The sequence below is a fragment of the Protopterus annectens genome, chromosome 16.part0 (assembly GCF_019279795.1).
Source record: "Protopterus annectens isolate FY-2018-M chromosome 16.part0, PAN1.0, whole genome shotgun sequence".
NCBI classification, from domain to species: domain Eukaryota; kingdom Metazoa; phylum Chordata; order Ceratodontiformes; family Protopteridae; genus Protopterus; species Protopterus annectens.
The window spans coordinates 395,843,248-395,859,414 of record NC_056750.1 but is presented as its reverse complement, the minus strand read 5'-3'; the positions used below and the strand labels follow the sequence as shown (position 1 = coordinate 395,859,414).

Here is a 16,167-nt window from a genome sequence, read left to right as displayed (position 1 = left end):
TACTGGCAGAAAGATCAGGGTTAGCATACATGAATGTGTGCTTGCCTCATACACCCAAAAAAGATTCATATTTTGCTGTGAAATACGTTTACATAGTTTATAATGAAAAAAAAAAAACAAGCCTTAAAAGGTTCAGCAATGTGACAATTAAGAAACTTGAGCAGTTGGGTGATACAGTTGTGCAGTGGTTAATGTTGTCACCTCACAGCAAGAGGTTCTCCGGTTCAATTCTCAGCCGGGGTGCCTTCTGTGTGGAGTTAGCATGTTCTCCCTGCATTTGCGTGGGTTTCCTCTGGGTACTCCGGTTTCCTCCCACATTCTAAAGACATGTGTCTGGAGCATTTCTCCCTTGGCCTCCGCTGAAAATAGGCTCGCTCCTAGTTAGACTTTCTCGGTCAACAAATGTTAAATAAATAAAATAAATAAATACAGGACAAATTAACTACTTAAATGGATACTTTGGTATATTCTCAGATATGAAACAATAAGACCAAGTAGGTTAGAAAAGGATTTGAGCATGTTAAGATGAAAGACTATCTGCAATGGTTTTATGGAATAACCAGATGCATTATTAAATATTTTATTGTTAGTCGGATGCTGTAAAACACATTGCTTTAGGTAGTATTAGGTCTTGTACTTCTAGTAGGAAACATGAATGTATAAGAAACAATAACTGATAAACCAGTCATTATTTGTGTATATACATGTAGCATCAAAAGGATGGAATATCAGTCTTGGAAGACAACAGAAAAAATAAGGTACTGATGAATTTTTTGAAATGATTTTGTGCAACAGGTGAGTTGAAGTTTCATAATTTTCTTCTGCTTTCTAGAAATCATTTGTTTAGGAAATGCATGGTCCTTTTATTACTGTTAGCTAAGAAGGTATTGTCTTACCTGTTTAGGCCAGTATATATTGAAATTGACAGATACACTTTCACTATGGACTGCAAGTTGCTATATTGTGCCTTATGCTATATGTAACTCCCCTTACACTTAGTATAAGCCGTTCATGAGTTTTCCAAATCAGAAAGCAGAAACAGTGAACAATGGGGAAAACTGATTAGGGATATGGATATGACCCAGGAAAACCCAAGCTTCCAGTAAGTTACCATCTGTATGGGTCCTTTCGTATAGAGGACACCATATTAGTTAGCAATTGTATTCTTTCTTGGACTAGATAGTGATGCATGTTCTATGATGTTTAACAACATACAACTAAAGCATATCTTTCTGACTCGCTATTTTTTTAAAATTGAATATCGAACATGGTGAGTCAGAAGCAAAGAAAGTACACACACAAAAAAACTTTTTGCAAGAGGGAAAGTGCTCTTGTACCACCGTCATGTGGGTGACAGAGCCCAACAAAATCTATCTGTGTTATATATACCAACTCGATGAGGACATAATAGAGAACAAAAGGACAAAAATCCCTGGAAAGCACTCCTCCAACTTGCACAATACAACACATTGTGGTAAAACTCACTACAACATTAAAATTTCACATTAAAGCCTCAATCTCTAATGCTGCAGTGACGTGTAACTCCGGTTCCATACTGTGATATATATATATATCATACCTGGCGCTTAAGACTGAGACAAACCGAATGTAACATTTATTATGAACATGCATTCTGTTCCTCCTAAATGCACATACTTCTCAGATTAGTGAATCATGTACAATAGTGCATAGAAAGGGGATTTATTTAAAAATGGTAGCTTTAGAATTTTAATGTACTAAGCCAATAACTTCACAATCTTCCTATTCGTGTGATTAGGTTATGAGTGCACTCTGCCCCAAAACCATTTTTAGCACTGTTTTCAATGCAGTAATGCTAGAAATCAATTGCACTTTAAAATAGATATACTCCACTGTACCTTGGGATTAAAGATATTCTTATTTTAAAACTGATAATCTTTGGCATGTTATACAGTATTAAGACAACCATTAATGCTACCATTAATTATCTTTGATGTTTTAATGTACTATGGTTCGTCATCACTTCAGTGATTTGTGCAAAATCTGATTACCTCACACAAATTAAAATATTCCAGATACCCTGATATGACCTACCAGTTAAATACTAACCACTGTAATAATTTGTTTTTATTAATAAAATGGCTTCATATATTTCTAGCTCTATTGTTTCAAAAGGTTGAAGAGATCACACTAACAGATACAGGTGAACTTAAAAAAACATACCACTACCCAGTATGGATTAAAAATCGCATATAAGAAAGGAAAAAAAAAAGGGATATGCTATTAATGGTCGTATACCTGAAGGGAGACATAACTAAAGCAGGGAAAGAAGAGGATATCAGGAAAGTGCGGGCAGAGAAACGGACAAGGCATAGACCAGAAAGGGAGACAAGTAGAACATGCGCGAAAAGATTACGAAAGTGAGGAGATACAGTACAGAGCAGAAAGGGAAGATGGCAGAAGGGAAGTGAAAGAAAGGAAGAGGGAGGCAGTCTGTTATTTATGTGGGCAAAGGCCAGTTATGGACAAGAAAATGATAGCAACTACTATAAGGTATGTACATATCAGACGTAATGTCCATAAAGGGACCTCATTAAAGGATAGTATAAACAATGTATAATATACATGGCATAAATAATGTATAATATACATGGTGTCATTTGAGACTAGGTTGTTTTGCTAAAATAGAAATGGGTCAAACTATGAACTGTTAGGATGTGTGTGCTTTTCCATGTACAGAAAAAATATCCTTAGAAAATAAAGCGTTTCCATTTTCTGCAACTGAGAAGAAATATTACCATCTGATATTTTCCTTTGCAATTTACAAACGAGTAATCCACAAATTGTGAATTTTATAATAACCCTGTCAAAATTTTGAAAAAAAACTCTTATTAGATATAACAGATGCATTTTCAATTACTAGTTTGGTACATGGTGTACATATTTATGCATTTTATAAAACCTGACAGTTTCACTTTTGCAGCTGCTCTTACTCTTGTGTGTATGTGTGTGTGTGTGTGTGTGTGTGTATGTATAAACTGATAGACACTAAAAGAGACAAACAATTTCTCTTAATCCTTTAACATTAGGAAATGCAGGAGTTTTGCAAGAAAGAATTAACTAAAAAAATAATACATATGTTCTCACAAAAGAAAATATGTCAAACAACCTTTGGTTCTGTTTAATATACAATTATCTATAGATGGGATATATACTTACATGCTACATAAAATGTTTGAAATGCGCATAGATGATTTACCTTTTTTTTGCTGGGACAGTGAAGAGCTTGTTATCCAAAATAATAAAATTTGCTGGGACAGTGAAGAGCTTATTATCCAAATGAAGATAAAACAAACTGTCGTACAATAGCTACCTTTTTTCACAGTACAGGACGTACTGGAACTCATGATAAATGTTAAGTGATGCACTGTTTTCTTAAATATGCAATCTGTAACTATATAAAAACTGACATCATGATATAGATGGTTGAGTGAAATGAAGGTAAATCATTAAATTGCGCCATTAAGGAAATATTTTTATACTTATTAATGATGCTGGATACATTTTAGAGGGTCTTGGCTGAAAAGAGTCAACATACCAGCCCACTTACCAGTAAACAAATAGTAAATAAACAAATTGGCTCTATGTGCATATGTTTTGTAATACTAAAAAAATGAGTATTTGTCCCAATGAGATCTTACTAAACTGATGATTTGTAGCTATACTCCCAAAACAGCTAGAGCAAGTTCTTCTACCAGCTTAAACAACCAAGCCAAAGAATCGATTTTTACAACACACACACAGGTTGTCATACTCTGAAAGGTTATTTATTTTATATTTAATTGAATGCTGAGAGTAGTCAGGTAAAATAAAGTCAGTCGTTTACAGTTTTCATTATATTTAGTTGCTTTGTTCTTTGTTATGAATTGTTTGGAATTTTATAAGCTATTTTACTTTAGTGCAATATTCATGTTTAAAATAAAACAGATACTATAGAACATTTATGCAAACAAGCACAGAACCAACTTTCATCTTTAAAAGGGGTCTAAAATTATAAACAGAAACCATTTTAAAGTAAAATGGTAGCAAAAAAGAAATAGTTGTTACAACAATAGAACTACAAGGCTATGGCAAAAGGTGCCATAGTCTAAAACCATTTACTATTGTTTTCTTTATCTTACCAAAGAGCAACAATGTATCCCGTTTCCAAAATTAACGAAGAACATTGATATCATTAAGTGCAGGACATGACAAACAGTATCATGGAACAATGCAGCTTCCTCCTCTTACTGTTCTGCTTGCAAGTGTACTTTATTTTAAGCATGAATCATGTGATACCAATATTCAGCCCCTAAATAAGAAATGTTATTTTAGAAAAATAAACCAATTAAATTACATCGATGAAGAGATGGTAGCTGTTCCTGTAGTGTTCTCTTCAGTTTGTTTTTGTCAAGCTTATTATATAATGTAATGCTCATTTAATTAATTATTTAGCTTTTCAAATGTGCATGGTTAGTCCATGGAAATTAAAATCAATGGATATAAAGCTGGGCAATGCACACTTCCAATAGTGAACCCGAAAAATTGAGTACTTGCTTAAATATTCCATTAATGAAAAGTTCTTAATATTATAGCAAAGTTACATTAAATAAATGCCATATTAAAAGTACAACAGTCAATGTCCTACTGCCAATTTAGTTTCATTCTGGACTTTGATAGTGATTATGTTTTAAAATCACAATTAAACTTATTAAAATGAAATAAACTATTTTACATATGAAAATCAGACAATGTTTAAAGCTGTAGGAAAGTTCACATCAAATGGACAGCTCTCTGTGCAATAAAAAACATGGATTTGTTTACCCATGTTAGAGGAAATCATGACTGGCATTCATTTCTGACTGCTGTACTGTAAAGTTGCAAGAGATATGACAGTTCATGTATCCATAGTTAATGCAGGCTTGTTGCTGCTTATATATAGCAAAAATGTGAAAAATATGCAATAACTATCTTTGTTTAAAAATTAGATATTTGCAACTGGATATAGTCATTGTATAAGAACTAAAGATGCCTGTGATATGATATGTGGAGCTGGGACTTAATTATGTTGCTCCTGAATCACAACGTCAAGAAGTCCATATACATTTGTAATGCAGAAAAAAAAAACAATCCTAGAGTCTTCTGTTGGGGCAGAGTCATAATGATTCAGTAATTGTTTATGAAGCAGAGTGTATCTCTGACTTCTGTAGTTTTTAAATAGAAGGACCCCCCCTCATTTACCAGTGATGGCTGCGACATTATATTTTTTTCTGGTGGGGGCTTTACTTTTCTACCTTTATGTCGCTAAGCAAAGAAACACAATAAATAAGTAACTAAACAACATTTACACTGAACTATTCAAAGTAGCTATCATGCAAATATAACTGCTACAAACAATTTTAAGTTGTAAGGTACTCAATTTACAGTATGAACATAGGCAGGCAAGGACTAAGCTGACCTTCCTTGTTCTGTCCACTGCCTAATATGCACCTCAATGATAATATTGATTTTCTTTCCAGAGGCTGCAGATAGAATTTTCTCAGCTGTCATTTTTCAATGGTGACATCTTTCAATTACCTCTCTCACTTGACACCGAAGCTTACATTGCTAGTTATTGCAGCAACACCTGGCCCCTGGCAGTGATGAATCTTAAATCATTACCCCAGAGGAGATAGACTATATTATTGTGTCACCTCAATTGTGTTCTAGTTTCGAAGTTTCTGACAGCCAGCCTTCAATGACTATGATGCACTCCATGCAGAAATGGTGTAACTAAACAGACACAACTCGCGAGTCCATAGTCAAGATAAGAAAGTGAATCAAATGTTAGCAGTTCCTGTGTGAAAGAAAATAAAACTCAAAGTACATGTGTTTTTAAACTTAACCAACAAGGGCCAGAAATGCTTTAACTGGTCTTACAAAAGTTTGCCTGTCGTGATACATGATTTTATATTAGATTTATGAATAATACAAGATGGTATTTTAGATACATATAAATAACACCTTATTCACAGCCACTTGTTTCACAGGCATTTGTTATAACAGGTAGCAAACACTGCTCAAAAGAAACATACACAACATCATCTGAACACTCTCCTAGGTAAAATGATATAGGTTGCAGTTTACCATGGGCCTCAGCTGTGGAGAAGCGCGCAGTATAACTCCCCTAGATAAAATGATATAGGCTGCAGTTTACCATGGGCCTCAGCTGTGGAGAAGCATGCAGTGTAACTCTCCTAGATAAAATGATATAGGTTGCAGTGTACCATGGGCCTCAGCTGTGCAAAAGCATGCAGTGTAAGCAGAAACTGTTGGCTACTTCCTTTGTCATAGCAATATTCTCTGACTTGTCAAACCTTGTGAAGAAAGAGTCATTCCCTCATTACGGCTTAAAATACTCAGATTTGGAAAACGACAGCAGACTATTTGTTTTGATCTGTGCTTAAATTATTTTTGTTTTGAATAAGAAATAGAGCTTATTGCCGAAGATTTTAGTGGAGGGTATAACAATGAAACATGTTTTGTAGTGTTTTTTATCCCTAGTCCATTAAACTGTTCTCAATCATTTTAGAGATCTGTTGTCAGTATATTAACAGCATTGTGTTAACATACATAGAAGGACATTCTGCATAACCTCACAGAAGGTCCTTTTTGCTATCTGAGTTAGGATGGTACATACATGACTAAAGTAGAAAGTAAACAAAATCATACTTTTTTACAAAACTACTATAAGAGTATCCTTTAATGATGCAGTAGTTATTTTTATTAACATATTTCACTACAAAATATAAACTAGCAATGAGGACATTATAGCTAGTAGCATTATGGCTGATTGAAAAGACTTGGGGAATCCACTACTTTTATGGGGGGGATTCTGACATTAATTTGACATATGTGAATAAACTGAACTTGTCCACTGAATATGAAATATTTAAGGATACAAGTCCAAGTATAAAAATATAGAAGCCTTGTCATAGTTTCAAGAAACATAATTTTGTCAGCTCATAACTGTGAAAGTTGGTTTCTGATATGACTTTTGCCAGGAGAATCAGTGATTCCATAGGTAGTATATTTTGAAACAGGGTATGAGAAGGCAAAGGCCACTAAGTAGGGAGTAGCTCACATTCACAATTACAGGACATTTAAATATGGGTTCTTGAAATTTAAGTAAGGGACCAGCATACCTCTCAACTGTACAGATTTCTGCAGAATGTCCAGATTTTTGCCACACATTTTTGGTCTGTTCCTCATAAAAATTGTGTTTTTTTGCCAAATCACTGAGATGATCTAAGGATTAAAGTCACTAAATCATGACATGTATTTGAGTTTCAGACTTCATGTCCTTCAGAAAATGCATGATAACACAAATTATGTTGTTTCAGCAACTTTCTAAGTCTACACGAGCAATATTTAAAATGTGTCCTATTTTTTATGGCCTTTGTCGCCCCATTATGTTGGGCTTTGTCCAGATTTCTTGAGCTAAGAGGTTGAGAAATATGGGGGCCAGCAATATGTGGAAAAAATTCAAACTCTACAATGCTGAAATCATAGGGACAGTATGAAAATTGAAATTCAATATTCAGTTAAGAATAAGCATTACAGGAGGTTTCACAATCCTAGTGCAAGTCAACAGTACTGAGCCTGAAGACAAATGTAAGAAATGTGTCCTGCAGAGATAAGCAATATAACATGAGGCATCTGTCATAATTTTTTTGGAAGTATAGTAATCATGCTGTTGGAATATGACTGTTAAGTGTGCACATGGGTAGATTACATGCACCCCCAGCATCACCAGTTACCTAAAATATCAGCAGACTTTGCCTGCAATCCATCAGATACAGTACCTCCCATTTTTCTTGTACTGTGTTTAGGAAAACAATTTCCAAGTACACTGTCTCACTAAAATTCTTTTAAACTTTCTGCATTCAGCCTTTACTCAACCATTGATATTCAGGCCATTGTAAAGATACCAATCTCATGAACTTGTTTATAATTTAGCATGAGTGATTTAGGCAGCCTGAATTATCTCAGCTGGTCAAATACAAGTAAAGTAACTAAAGTCACAATGCAGATCAGGTATTAGTCTCTTTACTGCTTTTATTTGTCTGAAGCCAGTACCTAATATAAATGCATAATGTGTGGCTGCCTAAATCACGCATGCTATTTTCCAGAGAAGCGGCTCTACCTTGTGAATGAATGTACCTGGAATTATTTAGTCATTAAGGCAATGACCATGATGCACTTTGAGGATCATAGAGTACTACTGGGCAATAGACAAGTTAAACCATCTTAATTCTAGCCACTGCACTCCCAGTGGTACACCCAAATACTTGCTTCAGAATCTATAAGCAGTAAAGAGGCTAGGCCAGGGCTGCATTTTTAGTTTAGTACCCGTGCAGCTAAGTTAAATTTTAGGTAAGGCAAGTGTTTTTCTCTACTAAAAGAGGGAGTTTGTTGCACAGGTGGGGAGTCTTTGGAAGAAATAAAGGCAATGCAAACAACTCCAATTAATGTTTTAATACAGATTTTGGTCCCTTGATGTTCAATTTGTGCTGCTACCGGTATTGTGTGTATGCAGTATGTCAAGCAAGATTGGGTCATTTGCAGACTTGTACATTGGGCAAAAATTGCGACATAAGATTCTTTTAGAGATAGAGAAGGGAGACAGTGCTTTTGAATGCTCTGAGTAACTTAGTGAGCCCATACCTGACTTTTTTTGTGAGAAACTGCTGTGGTTTTTCAAGTTGGATTAAGTGATTATACAAGTACATGCTGGAGGTCACACTTTATTCTAGTATGTGCCCGATAAGGAATGAGTTGAGGGGAATATAACCTTTTTGAACTGAGAGGAAATACCCTTAGCAATCAGTTGGACAAGATAAAAGGCTTTCCTGATGACAGTGGGAATGTGGTGGGCAAAGGAAAGTTTATTATCCACAAAGTAACCTCAATCTCTAATAGCAGTGTCTATTTTAATGATGGGTGTTGTTTATGTGGTAAGTGTGCAAGAAGTCCTCTTTCTGTAACTCTATGATGCTATATATTTTTTTATTTGTTCAGGTTTAGACCATAATCCTGACACCACTCGTTTATCTTAGTTAGACTTCCTTGGCAGAAATAAACAGAGGTGGTCTTAGAACAGGGCCCTGTGGCACAGCATTGGTGACAAGTCTCCTGGAGGATAATGCACCACCAACTGTAACAGACTGGGGTCTAGCTGTATGCCAGTGGCAATCCAGTGGGTCAAATAATGATTTGCATTTAATTTGACCAGTTTGTTAATGATGCCATAGTGCAGTGCAGTGTGAAAGGCCTTAGCCAAATCACAGTAATCTGTGATACTGTGACTCTTTCAAAAAAGGCATCTAAGTTTTATAAGCTAAAGTGGTTTAGGTCTAGGAACTACTGAGTCCCTATGTCCCTCTTGGAGTGGTCCATGAGGAAATATTCCATTACCTTGGAAGTGAAATTGATGAGGCTGATAGGGCTTTTTTTGCCAGGGTCCAGACAGGGGTCTCCATTGTGGAAGAGTACTATCATAGCTGTGGTCCAGTCTTCTAAAATATATCCACTGGAGTGGGTGTGGTTAAATACTTTAAGGAGGATGTCCAATAGAAGGCTTTTTAAACTGTTACTGGTCCCAGAGACCTAGTGCTTTTTGCCCTTGAGAGCACTTTTAGTATCTGCTCCGAGGTGATCTCTGAAGGGTGTGAGCAGCACTTTCTAGTGCAAAATTTACAGATAATGAGAGGAAAAGCTGGAGCTGAATTTTTCTACCAGGATGTTAGCAAATCCTTAGAGTTTGGGTGGGCGATAGCATTAGATTACAGGCTGGTACAATACTGGGTATTACTTCTGAAGTTCTTTACATAATTAATCAATTTCTTGTGGTTATCCTTGTATGATTTGAACTTATTCCCCAGATCTTTATTAACCCTTTTGATGATGATTTTAGCAAGCTGAGATAATATTCTTTTCTTTACGACTCTGGGTTTTTTCTTTTTGTTGTCATGTTTGTTTATGGTTGAGTTTCACTAGAGAGGACTGTTTCTAAACTTGACATTATATTTCCGATGAACAGAACCATAAGTTTTTATGCAACAGTCGAGATGGGAGCATAAACTTTGTGTATATGCAGCAGTACTTACTATAGTGTCATCAAGTGGTGAGCATCTGTTGAACTGTCTCAAGGCAGTCACAATGATGTTCACCTTGAAGAAGTTCCTGGAGGCTGATGGCTTTGATAGTGTCCAGTACTGAGAATGCATGGGAAATGTAATGCAATAATGTAATCTGTCCACTGAGAGTTAGAAAATGGGTGGAAAACAACAGACGGTATATTGGTGAGAGCAAAACTGAGTACACTGATACCTGTTGTGGGAAGGATACTATTTGATTGAGGGTGTTTACATTGATAAAGTCTTGTTCATGTATGTTTTCTGTGGAGTAGGTGTAACTGTTAAAACAGGGATACTTAGACAGTGTAAGGCTATTGAGATATGCTTCATGATTCGTGGGTCTCATGGGTTGGTTTCTGTAGTCTACCAGGATACAGTGCTAAGACACAAAGGAGTTCAAGCTCGTTGGCCTGCATTATTAACACAGAGGTGATGGTGTTTTGTTTAAAGATGGGCACATCTTCATCAGTATTAATGCGGTTTACACTTGCGAGACTAAATGATTTGCAGACAGTAAAATACTGAGCTCTTATAATGTATCCTTGTCTGATTACAAGACATTTCAGTTTGTTAAATTGATGATGGAAATCCTAACCACTGCAAAACTGTAACATAAATTTACAGTTAACTCAAGCTAGGTGTTCAGACATATATAATATGGGTATGGATATTCCAGTGCATTTATGACTATATAGCAAAAACCATACAGCATGAGAAACTCCTGCTGTGTAACAGAACCTACAGAACCTAGACTATTTGTTTTTTATAACACATCATATGGCGTATAAAAAATAATCATACATATCTGTTAGGATAGACTCATATCTGTTAGGATAGACTCATATCTGTTACACTTTTCTGAGCTCTACTAGAGCCCTATTTTGGCAAATTATATTATTTGCTAATAAATATAAAACATTAATCATTGTGAATATTTATACATTTATTAGCAAATAAAGGTATAACATTAGTCTTTGTGAATAATGACATTTATATCTGGTATAAAAAGTGATTGCCAAAAGTGCAAATCTTTTATTTTAACATAAATTAAATATATTATTATAAGACAAACTCATGCAACTTAGTGATGGAGCAATGACTATAAATGAGACAATTCAGGCCCCTGTCAAGCAGAAAGAAATTCTGAGCATTATTTAGGGAGAATTTCCAGTGTAAACTATGGTACCTACAGGGAGCAGCAACTCTGTAAAGGGGCAGTCACAGTGAGCACAACTGAGTGCATGAGTGAGTGACATTCATCCATTGTACCTAAAGCACAGAGAATTCTAAAACAATGTGCTATATATTTTATTTTTTCATTGGATAGATGAGTACAACAAAAATAAATAAATAATGTACATACTGTGACAACTCAGATATGCTTAACGGCCCCCACCCTCACCGAATCAGTCGGTGGGGTGAAGAATGGACTAAATGACTGAACACAGGATCATATGAGCATAGATTAGTGCTAGGCTAACTGCGCTTGTGAGCCATTTTAAGCCTAGCCAGTTATCCCTTGTGAGACTCAAACCCTGCAACTTGTGTTTATAAGACTTTAACCATTAGGCCACCCTCCCAACTCCTAAAATAGGTTCATAGGTTCATAGATCAGTACTAGGCTAATTGCCCTTGTGAGCCATTCTAAGCTTAGCCAATTATCCCCTGTGAGATTCAAACCCTGTACCTTGTGTTTGTAAGGCAAACACCTTAACCATTAGGCCACCCCCAACATAATAATAACATTGCAGAGTGCTTACATAGCTTTATGTCTGCTCATCTCAGAACTTAAGTGTATACATTTCCACTGTTTTTCCAATCCAGGTCATACTGTACTTATTTAAAGATTTATTTCTTGACCAAGTAAGTAAACTAATCATTATGGTCCCTTTTCAGCAATAACTCAGACACAACAGCAAAGGTAAATGCAGTCTATTTGGACACTTTACAGTAATCATTTGATCGACATGTGTTTGGCAGAAAATCAAACTACCTGGGGAGAACTCATACAGAAAAGGAAAGAACATGCAACCCCACGCAGACAGTGACAAGAAATCAAATTGAACCTCAGACCCTGAAGCACTGCGACAGGGCTCATAAACAATGAGTATTGCTCCCAGTTTACAAGTATGCCTTTATATTGAATGATTCTTTTGTCTAATCCTAAATACACAGCAAAAAATGGCTTAAGATGTATTTAAAATCAAACTTTTACACTTGATTCTTTTTTTGGCTTCAAGGACATAATCTTACTGTTGTCAGAGTTAGAATTCATCTATATTAATTTTTTCTCCATAACTGTATTAGAATCGTAACTTTTTGCCTAGTTTCTTTTCTCATAGTAATGTGTTTGCTTATACTTTCCTCTTGCAGTATGAAAGCTCATAAATCATAAATTAATACATATTTAATGACAGCATAAAGTGGATTGCATTAATCAGGCTAAAGATAAAAGGCAGTGGGTATAATCTGACAATTTTAATGATACTTGTTTGAGTAAACAGATGAATGAGATATTTCATAGTGTAAATTTGTACATCATACTCATATTAGTAATGTTGTAGCACGATAATCTTCTTATCACTGCTATGAGAAATCAGTACGTAATCTCTGTATTCTGAGAATCAGATTGCAATTGCTTTGGAAATGAATGTACAACATTCATACAGACAGTCTTTTATAGTTATACTTCCATCTTACGTGTTAGTTCTTGTCATTCCTGTACTAGATTTCTAGTGCTTCTTGGCCAAAGTCATGGCTGAAAAAAGGTGTTCTGCAAAGTCTTCTATCCCAGTTAACAAAATAAAATTCTAAATATACAGAATTTATTCAAAAAACTTTCCAAAAAAGTTACTTTTTCTTGTCAAACATGAGAAGAAAATAGTAGATATAGGCTATTAAAATAACAGCAGACATTGCTGTATATAACATTAAACTCCTGATTTCTGTTTTGCTATTTTATGGATATTAGGAGAAGTACCGGCTGAGAATGGAACTTTACATGATATCTGTTAGGAGTGACATCAGTATGCTGTGTAGTATTATTATATAAAAATATATGTCTATATATATATATATATATATATATATATATATATATATAAATATATATATATATATATATATATATATATATATATATATATATATATATATATAGATAGATAGATATATGGATCTACTTCTAATACTCGAACAGTCATATCATCAGATTTCATTTTTACAAGATGAAAATCATGAAAATGAAAGACCCAAACAGCAAATTTTTCCCAGGGCAGTAAACAGTTGCCCAAATATCAATGAAACACACACTGGAGTAAATAAAACCGTTTAGCTGCCCTGGAAAAAAAATTGCCATTCGAGTATTTCGTTTTTATGATTTTCATCTTGTGAAAATGAAATCCATTGATATGGCCATATGAGTATTAGAAGGGGATCTATATATATATGTGTATAAGCAATGTAGAAACATCAGAAATTCAGCAGCAGATATTATCTTACCTTTAGTTCTTTAAAAAAAATGCAACTTCGTGCCCATTCAACGATGGAGAACAGAGTCTGATCTGCCATTTTGCACATCAGGCCGAATGTAGTCAGTTTTTCATGTTTTCCTCTACTTGCCTGTTCTTGCTGTAAGCAGGCTAGGATTTTTGCTTGGACTTGGGGTTCATCAGGCTCGTACTGCAGAAACTCCAGGATGAGCTGTGGAATGTTGGGTGGTGAACTGATCTGATGAACCTCAGGATACTGGTAACCAACTAATGACTCAGGTGAGCTTGTGTAGTGGTCAGGGTATTCTGATTTGATGGCACGGTTTGGAAATGATGTGTATTGGTAGCCAGCCAGTCCTGTATGATTTGCCATGGTCATGCCAAGGGAAGATGGTCCATATGGGTTTCTGTCATAGTCCACAGGAGTCACTGATGCTGGGTTGGGAGGGATACTCTTTGATATCGAATGGATGTTGTGTATAGAGGAGGAGATTGGATAATCAGTTTGAACAGGGGCCATTGTCTGAGGCACAGTTTCCAGTTTATAACCATTGGCACGTATGAGGGCTTTCTTCTGCTGTTTTAAGGCACGATCTCGCTTGTACATTGGGCCAAATTTGTTTCTTCCTCCTCGCATACGGTCTGCTCGTACAGCTAAGGAAAAGTTATTTAAAATGTGAGAGATTACAATAACTAAATAAGTAAGTAAATAAATAAATAAATAAATACATAAATGACAACAGAAAGCACGCTTATAACACAGCAACGCACCAATGATGATTCTTAGGACTGTTAAGGAAAAAATAATTTCAATTAAGAAAATCATAATACAAATATTTTGCATTATATATATGTTGTGTGGCATTCTTTATTAAACAAGGGATTAAAAATAGATCAAGTGGCTAGAACTCCATCTAAGATGTTGTCTCTACGTATTACAATTAAGTGTGCAGTTTTACCACGGAATGGAAACAGAACTGAAAGTACTTTGTAAAGGTATAATAATACATGCTCATACTTTCATAGACACACTTACAGTCATACTCAGATCCATAGTCATACTCTGACCCATAGTCATACTCAGACCCATAATAATACTCTGACCCATAATCGTACTCTGACCCATAACCATTCATAGATGCCAGGTAGCAAACATATGCCCCGTGTGTTTCACACTGATTAATTTAAATTTAAATGTCTTCTCCCTACAATACGCATGCTCATGAGAACATTTGGTATATTATTTCAGATTTCCAGTACCCGTCAAACATATCACTACCATTTTATTATTGAATGACACTCCTGTCTTTGTAATCTGGTCAAGTCAGTCCTAAATGGCACACAAAAGCAATTACTGAGACGTAGAAACAAATAATTTAAAAATTTGATTGCAGATAAAAGTACATTTGCCATCCTTATCTGCTAATTTACTCTTTTGTTATCTGCTGTATAAACCACAGATCCTGTTTAATCAAGAACTTACATTTTAGCTCCCCCATAATGTTTTACCTCTGTTTCCTGCATTCTTGAATGGCACAACACACCTTTGCAGATGGTGTCCTGCACAGTACAAAACATCACAGGCAAAGCTAAATGTCTAGTGCACCGGTGTGTGCATTGCCATGTGCAACACTGCAGTGTGATACCACATGGAACAAACTAAATCATGTAGTGCTACATAAACGCAATGCTGGATAGCATATAATCAAGTCACGCACACACAACTTCAAACATCTCCACGTACATACGCAGGAAGGAAAGTGATAAGGGTCCCAGCCATCATTTGCACAGTAAATAAACAAGGTTTTCTTTTTACATTTTCTTGCATCTGACATCGCAACATATGTGCTAAATAAATACAATCTATCAGAGTCAAAATGTTAATGGTATAAACCCTCCCACCATAGCCTTCTATCGACCTTCTTGGTGAAGGGCAGAGTATCTGGAGATATTGCAGATGCAGCAACACCCTAGTAGTATGACCTACCATGTTACTGTAATCAGATTTTAGATTGATTTAGATAAATGTTCGGGGTCCTCGTCACCAAATCAGCCAAGAGTCTGGATGTTTTAATGTCTTATTCCATATCCTAGAATGTTTTGAATAAAAAGGAAGATTTTCCCCTTTAATTCTCTAGCTTTGGGTATTTGTGATAACAGAGGCCAGGTGTAGATGTTCCTATGATACTTATATCATTATTAAAATTAAATAAAATAATATAATAAAAATTAAAAATAATAAATAAAATTAATGTCCTGAAGAAATGCCCAGAATGGCAGAAAAGAAGAATCTTCATGTTCATGAATGATATACTTAAGGGAGAAACTTTGAGGCAAAAAAGGGCTCTTACCCTCATCTGAGGAAATGGGAGCAAGGCGCTTCTGTCTCCTTTTTGTTTAAAACTTTTCACTGGTACCAAGATATATGTAAAGCTTTGAATTCTAACCTGTGTTAGTCAATTGCAGGGTCGAACTCCAGC

General features: G+C 35.4%; 1 protein-coding gene across 2 annotated transcripts in view; it reads right to left on the bottom strand.

Moving 5' to 3' along the window:
* LOC122791088 (nuclear receptor subfamily 5 group A member 2-like) overlaps window positions 1-16,167 on the bottom strand; it is a 643,734-nt gene that overhangs the window by 284,588 nt on the left and 342,979 nt on the right. For both annotated transcript variants that reach the window (XM_044058884.1, XM_044058885.1), the window contains exon 4: window positions 13,698-14,341. In XM_044058884.1, the coding sequence (XP_043914819.1) occupies window positions 13,698-14,341 (644 nt within the window). The remainder of the gene's footprint in view (window positions 1-13,697; window positions 14,342-16,167) is intronic.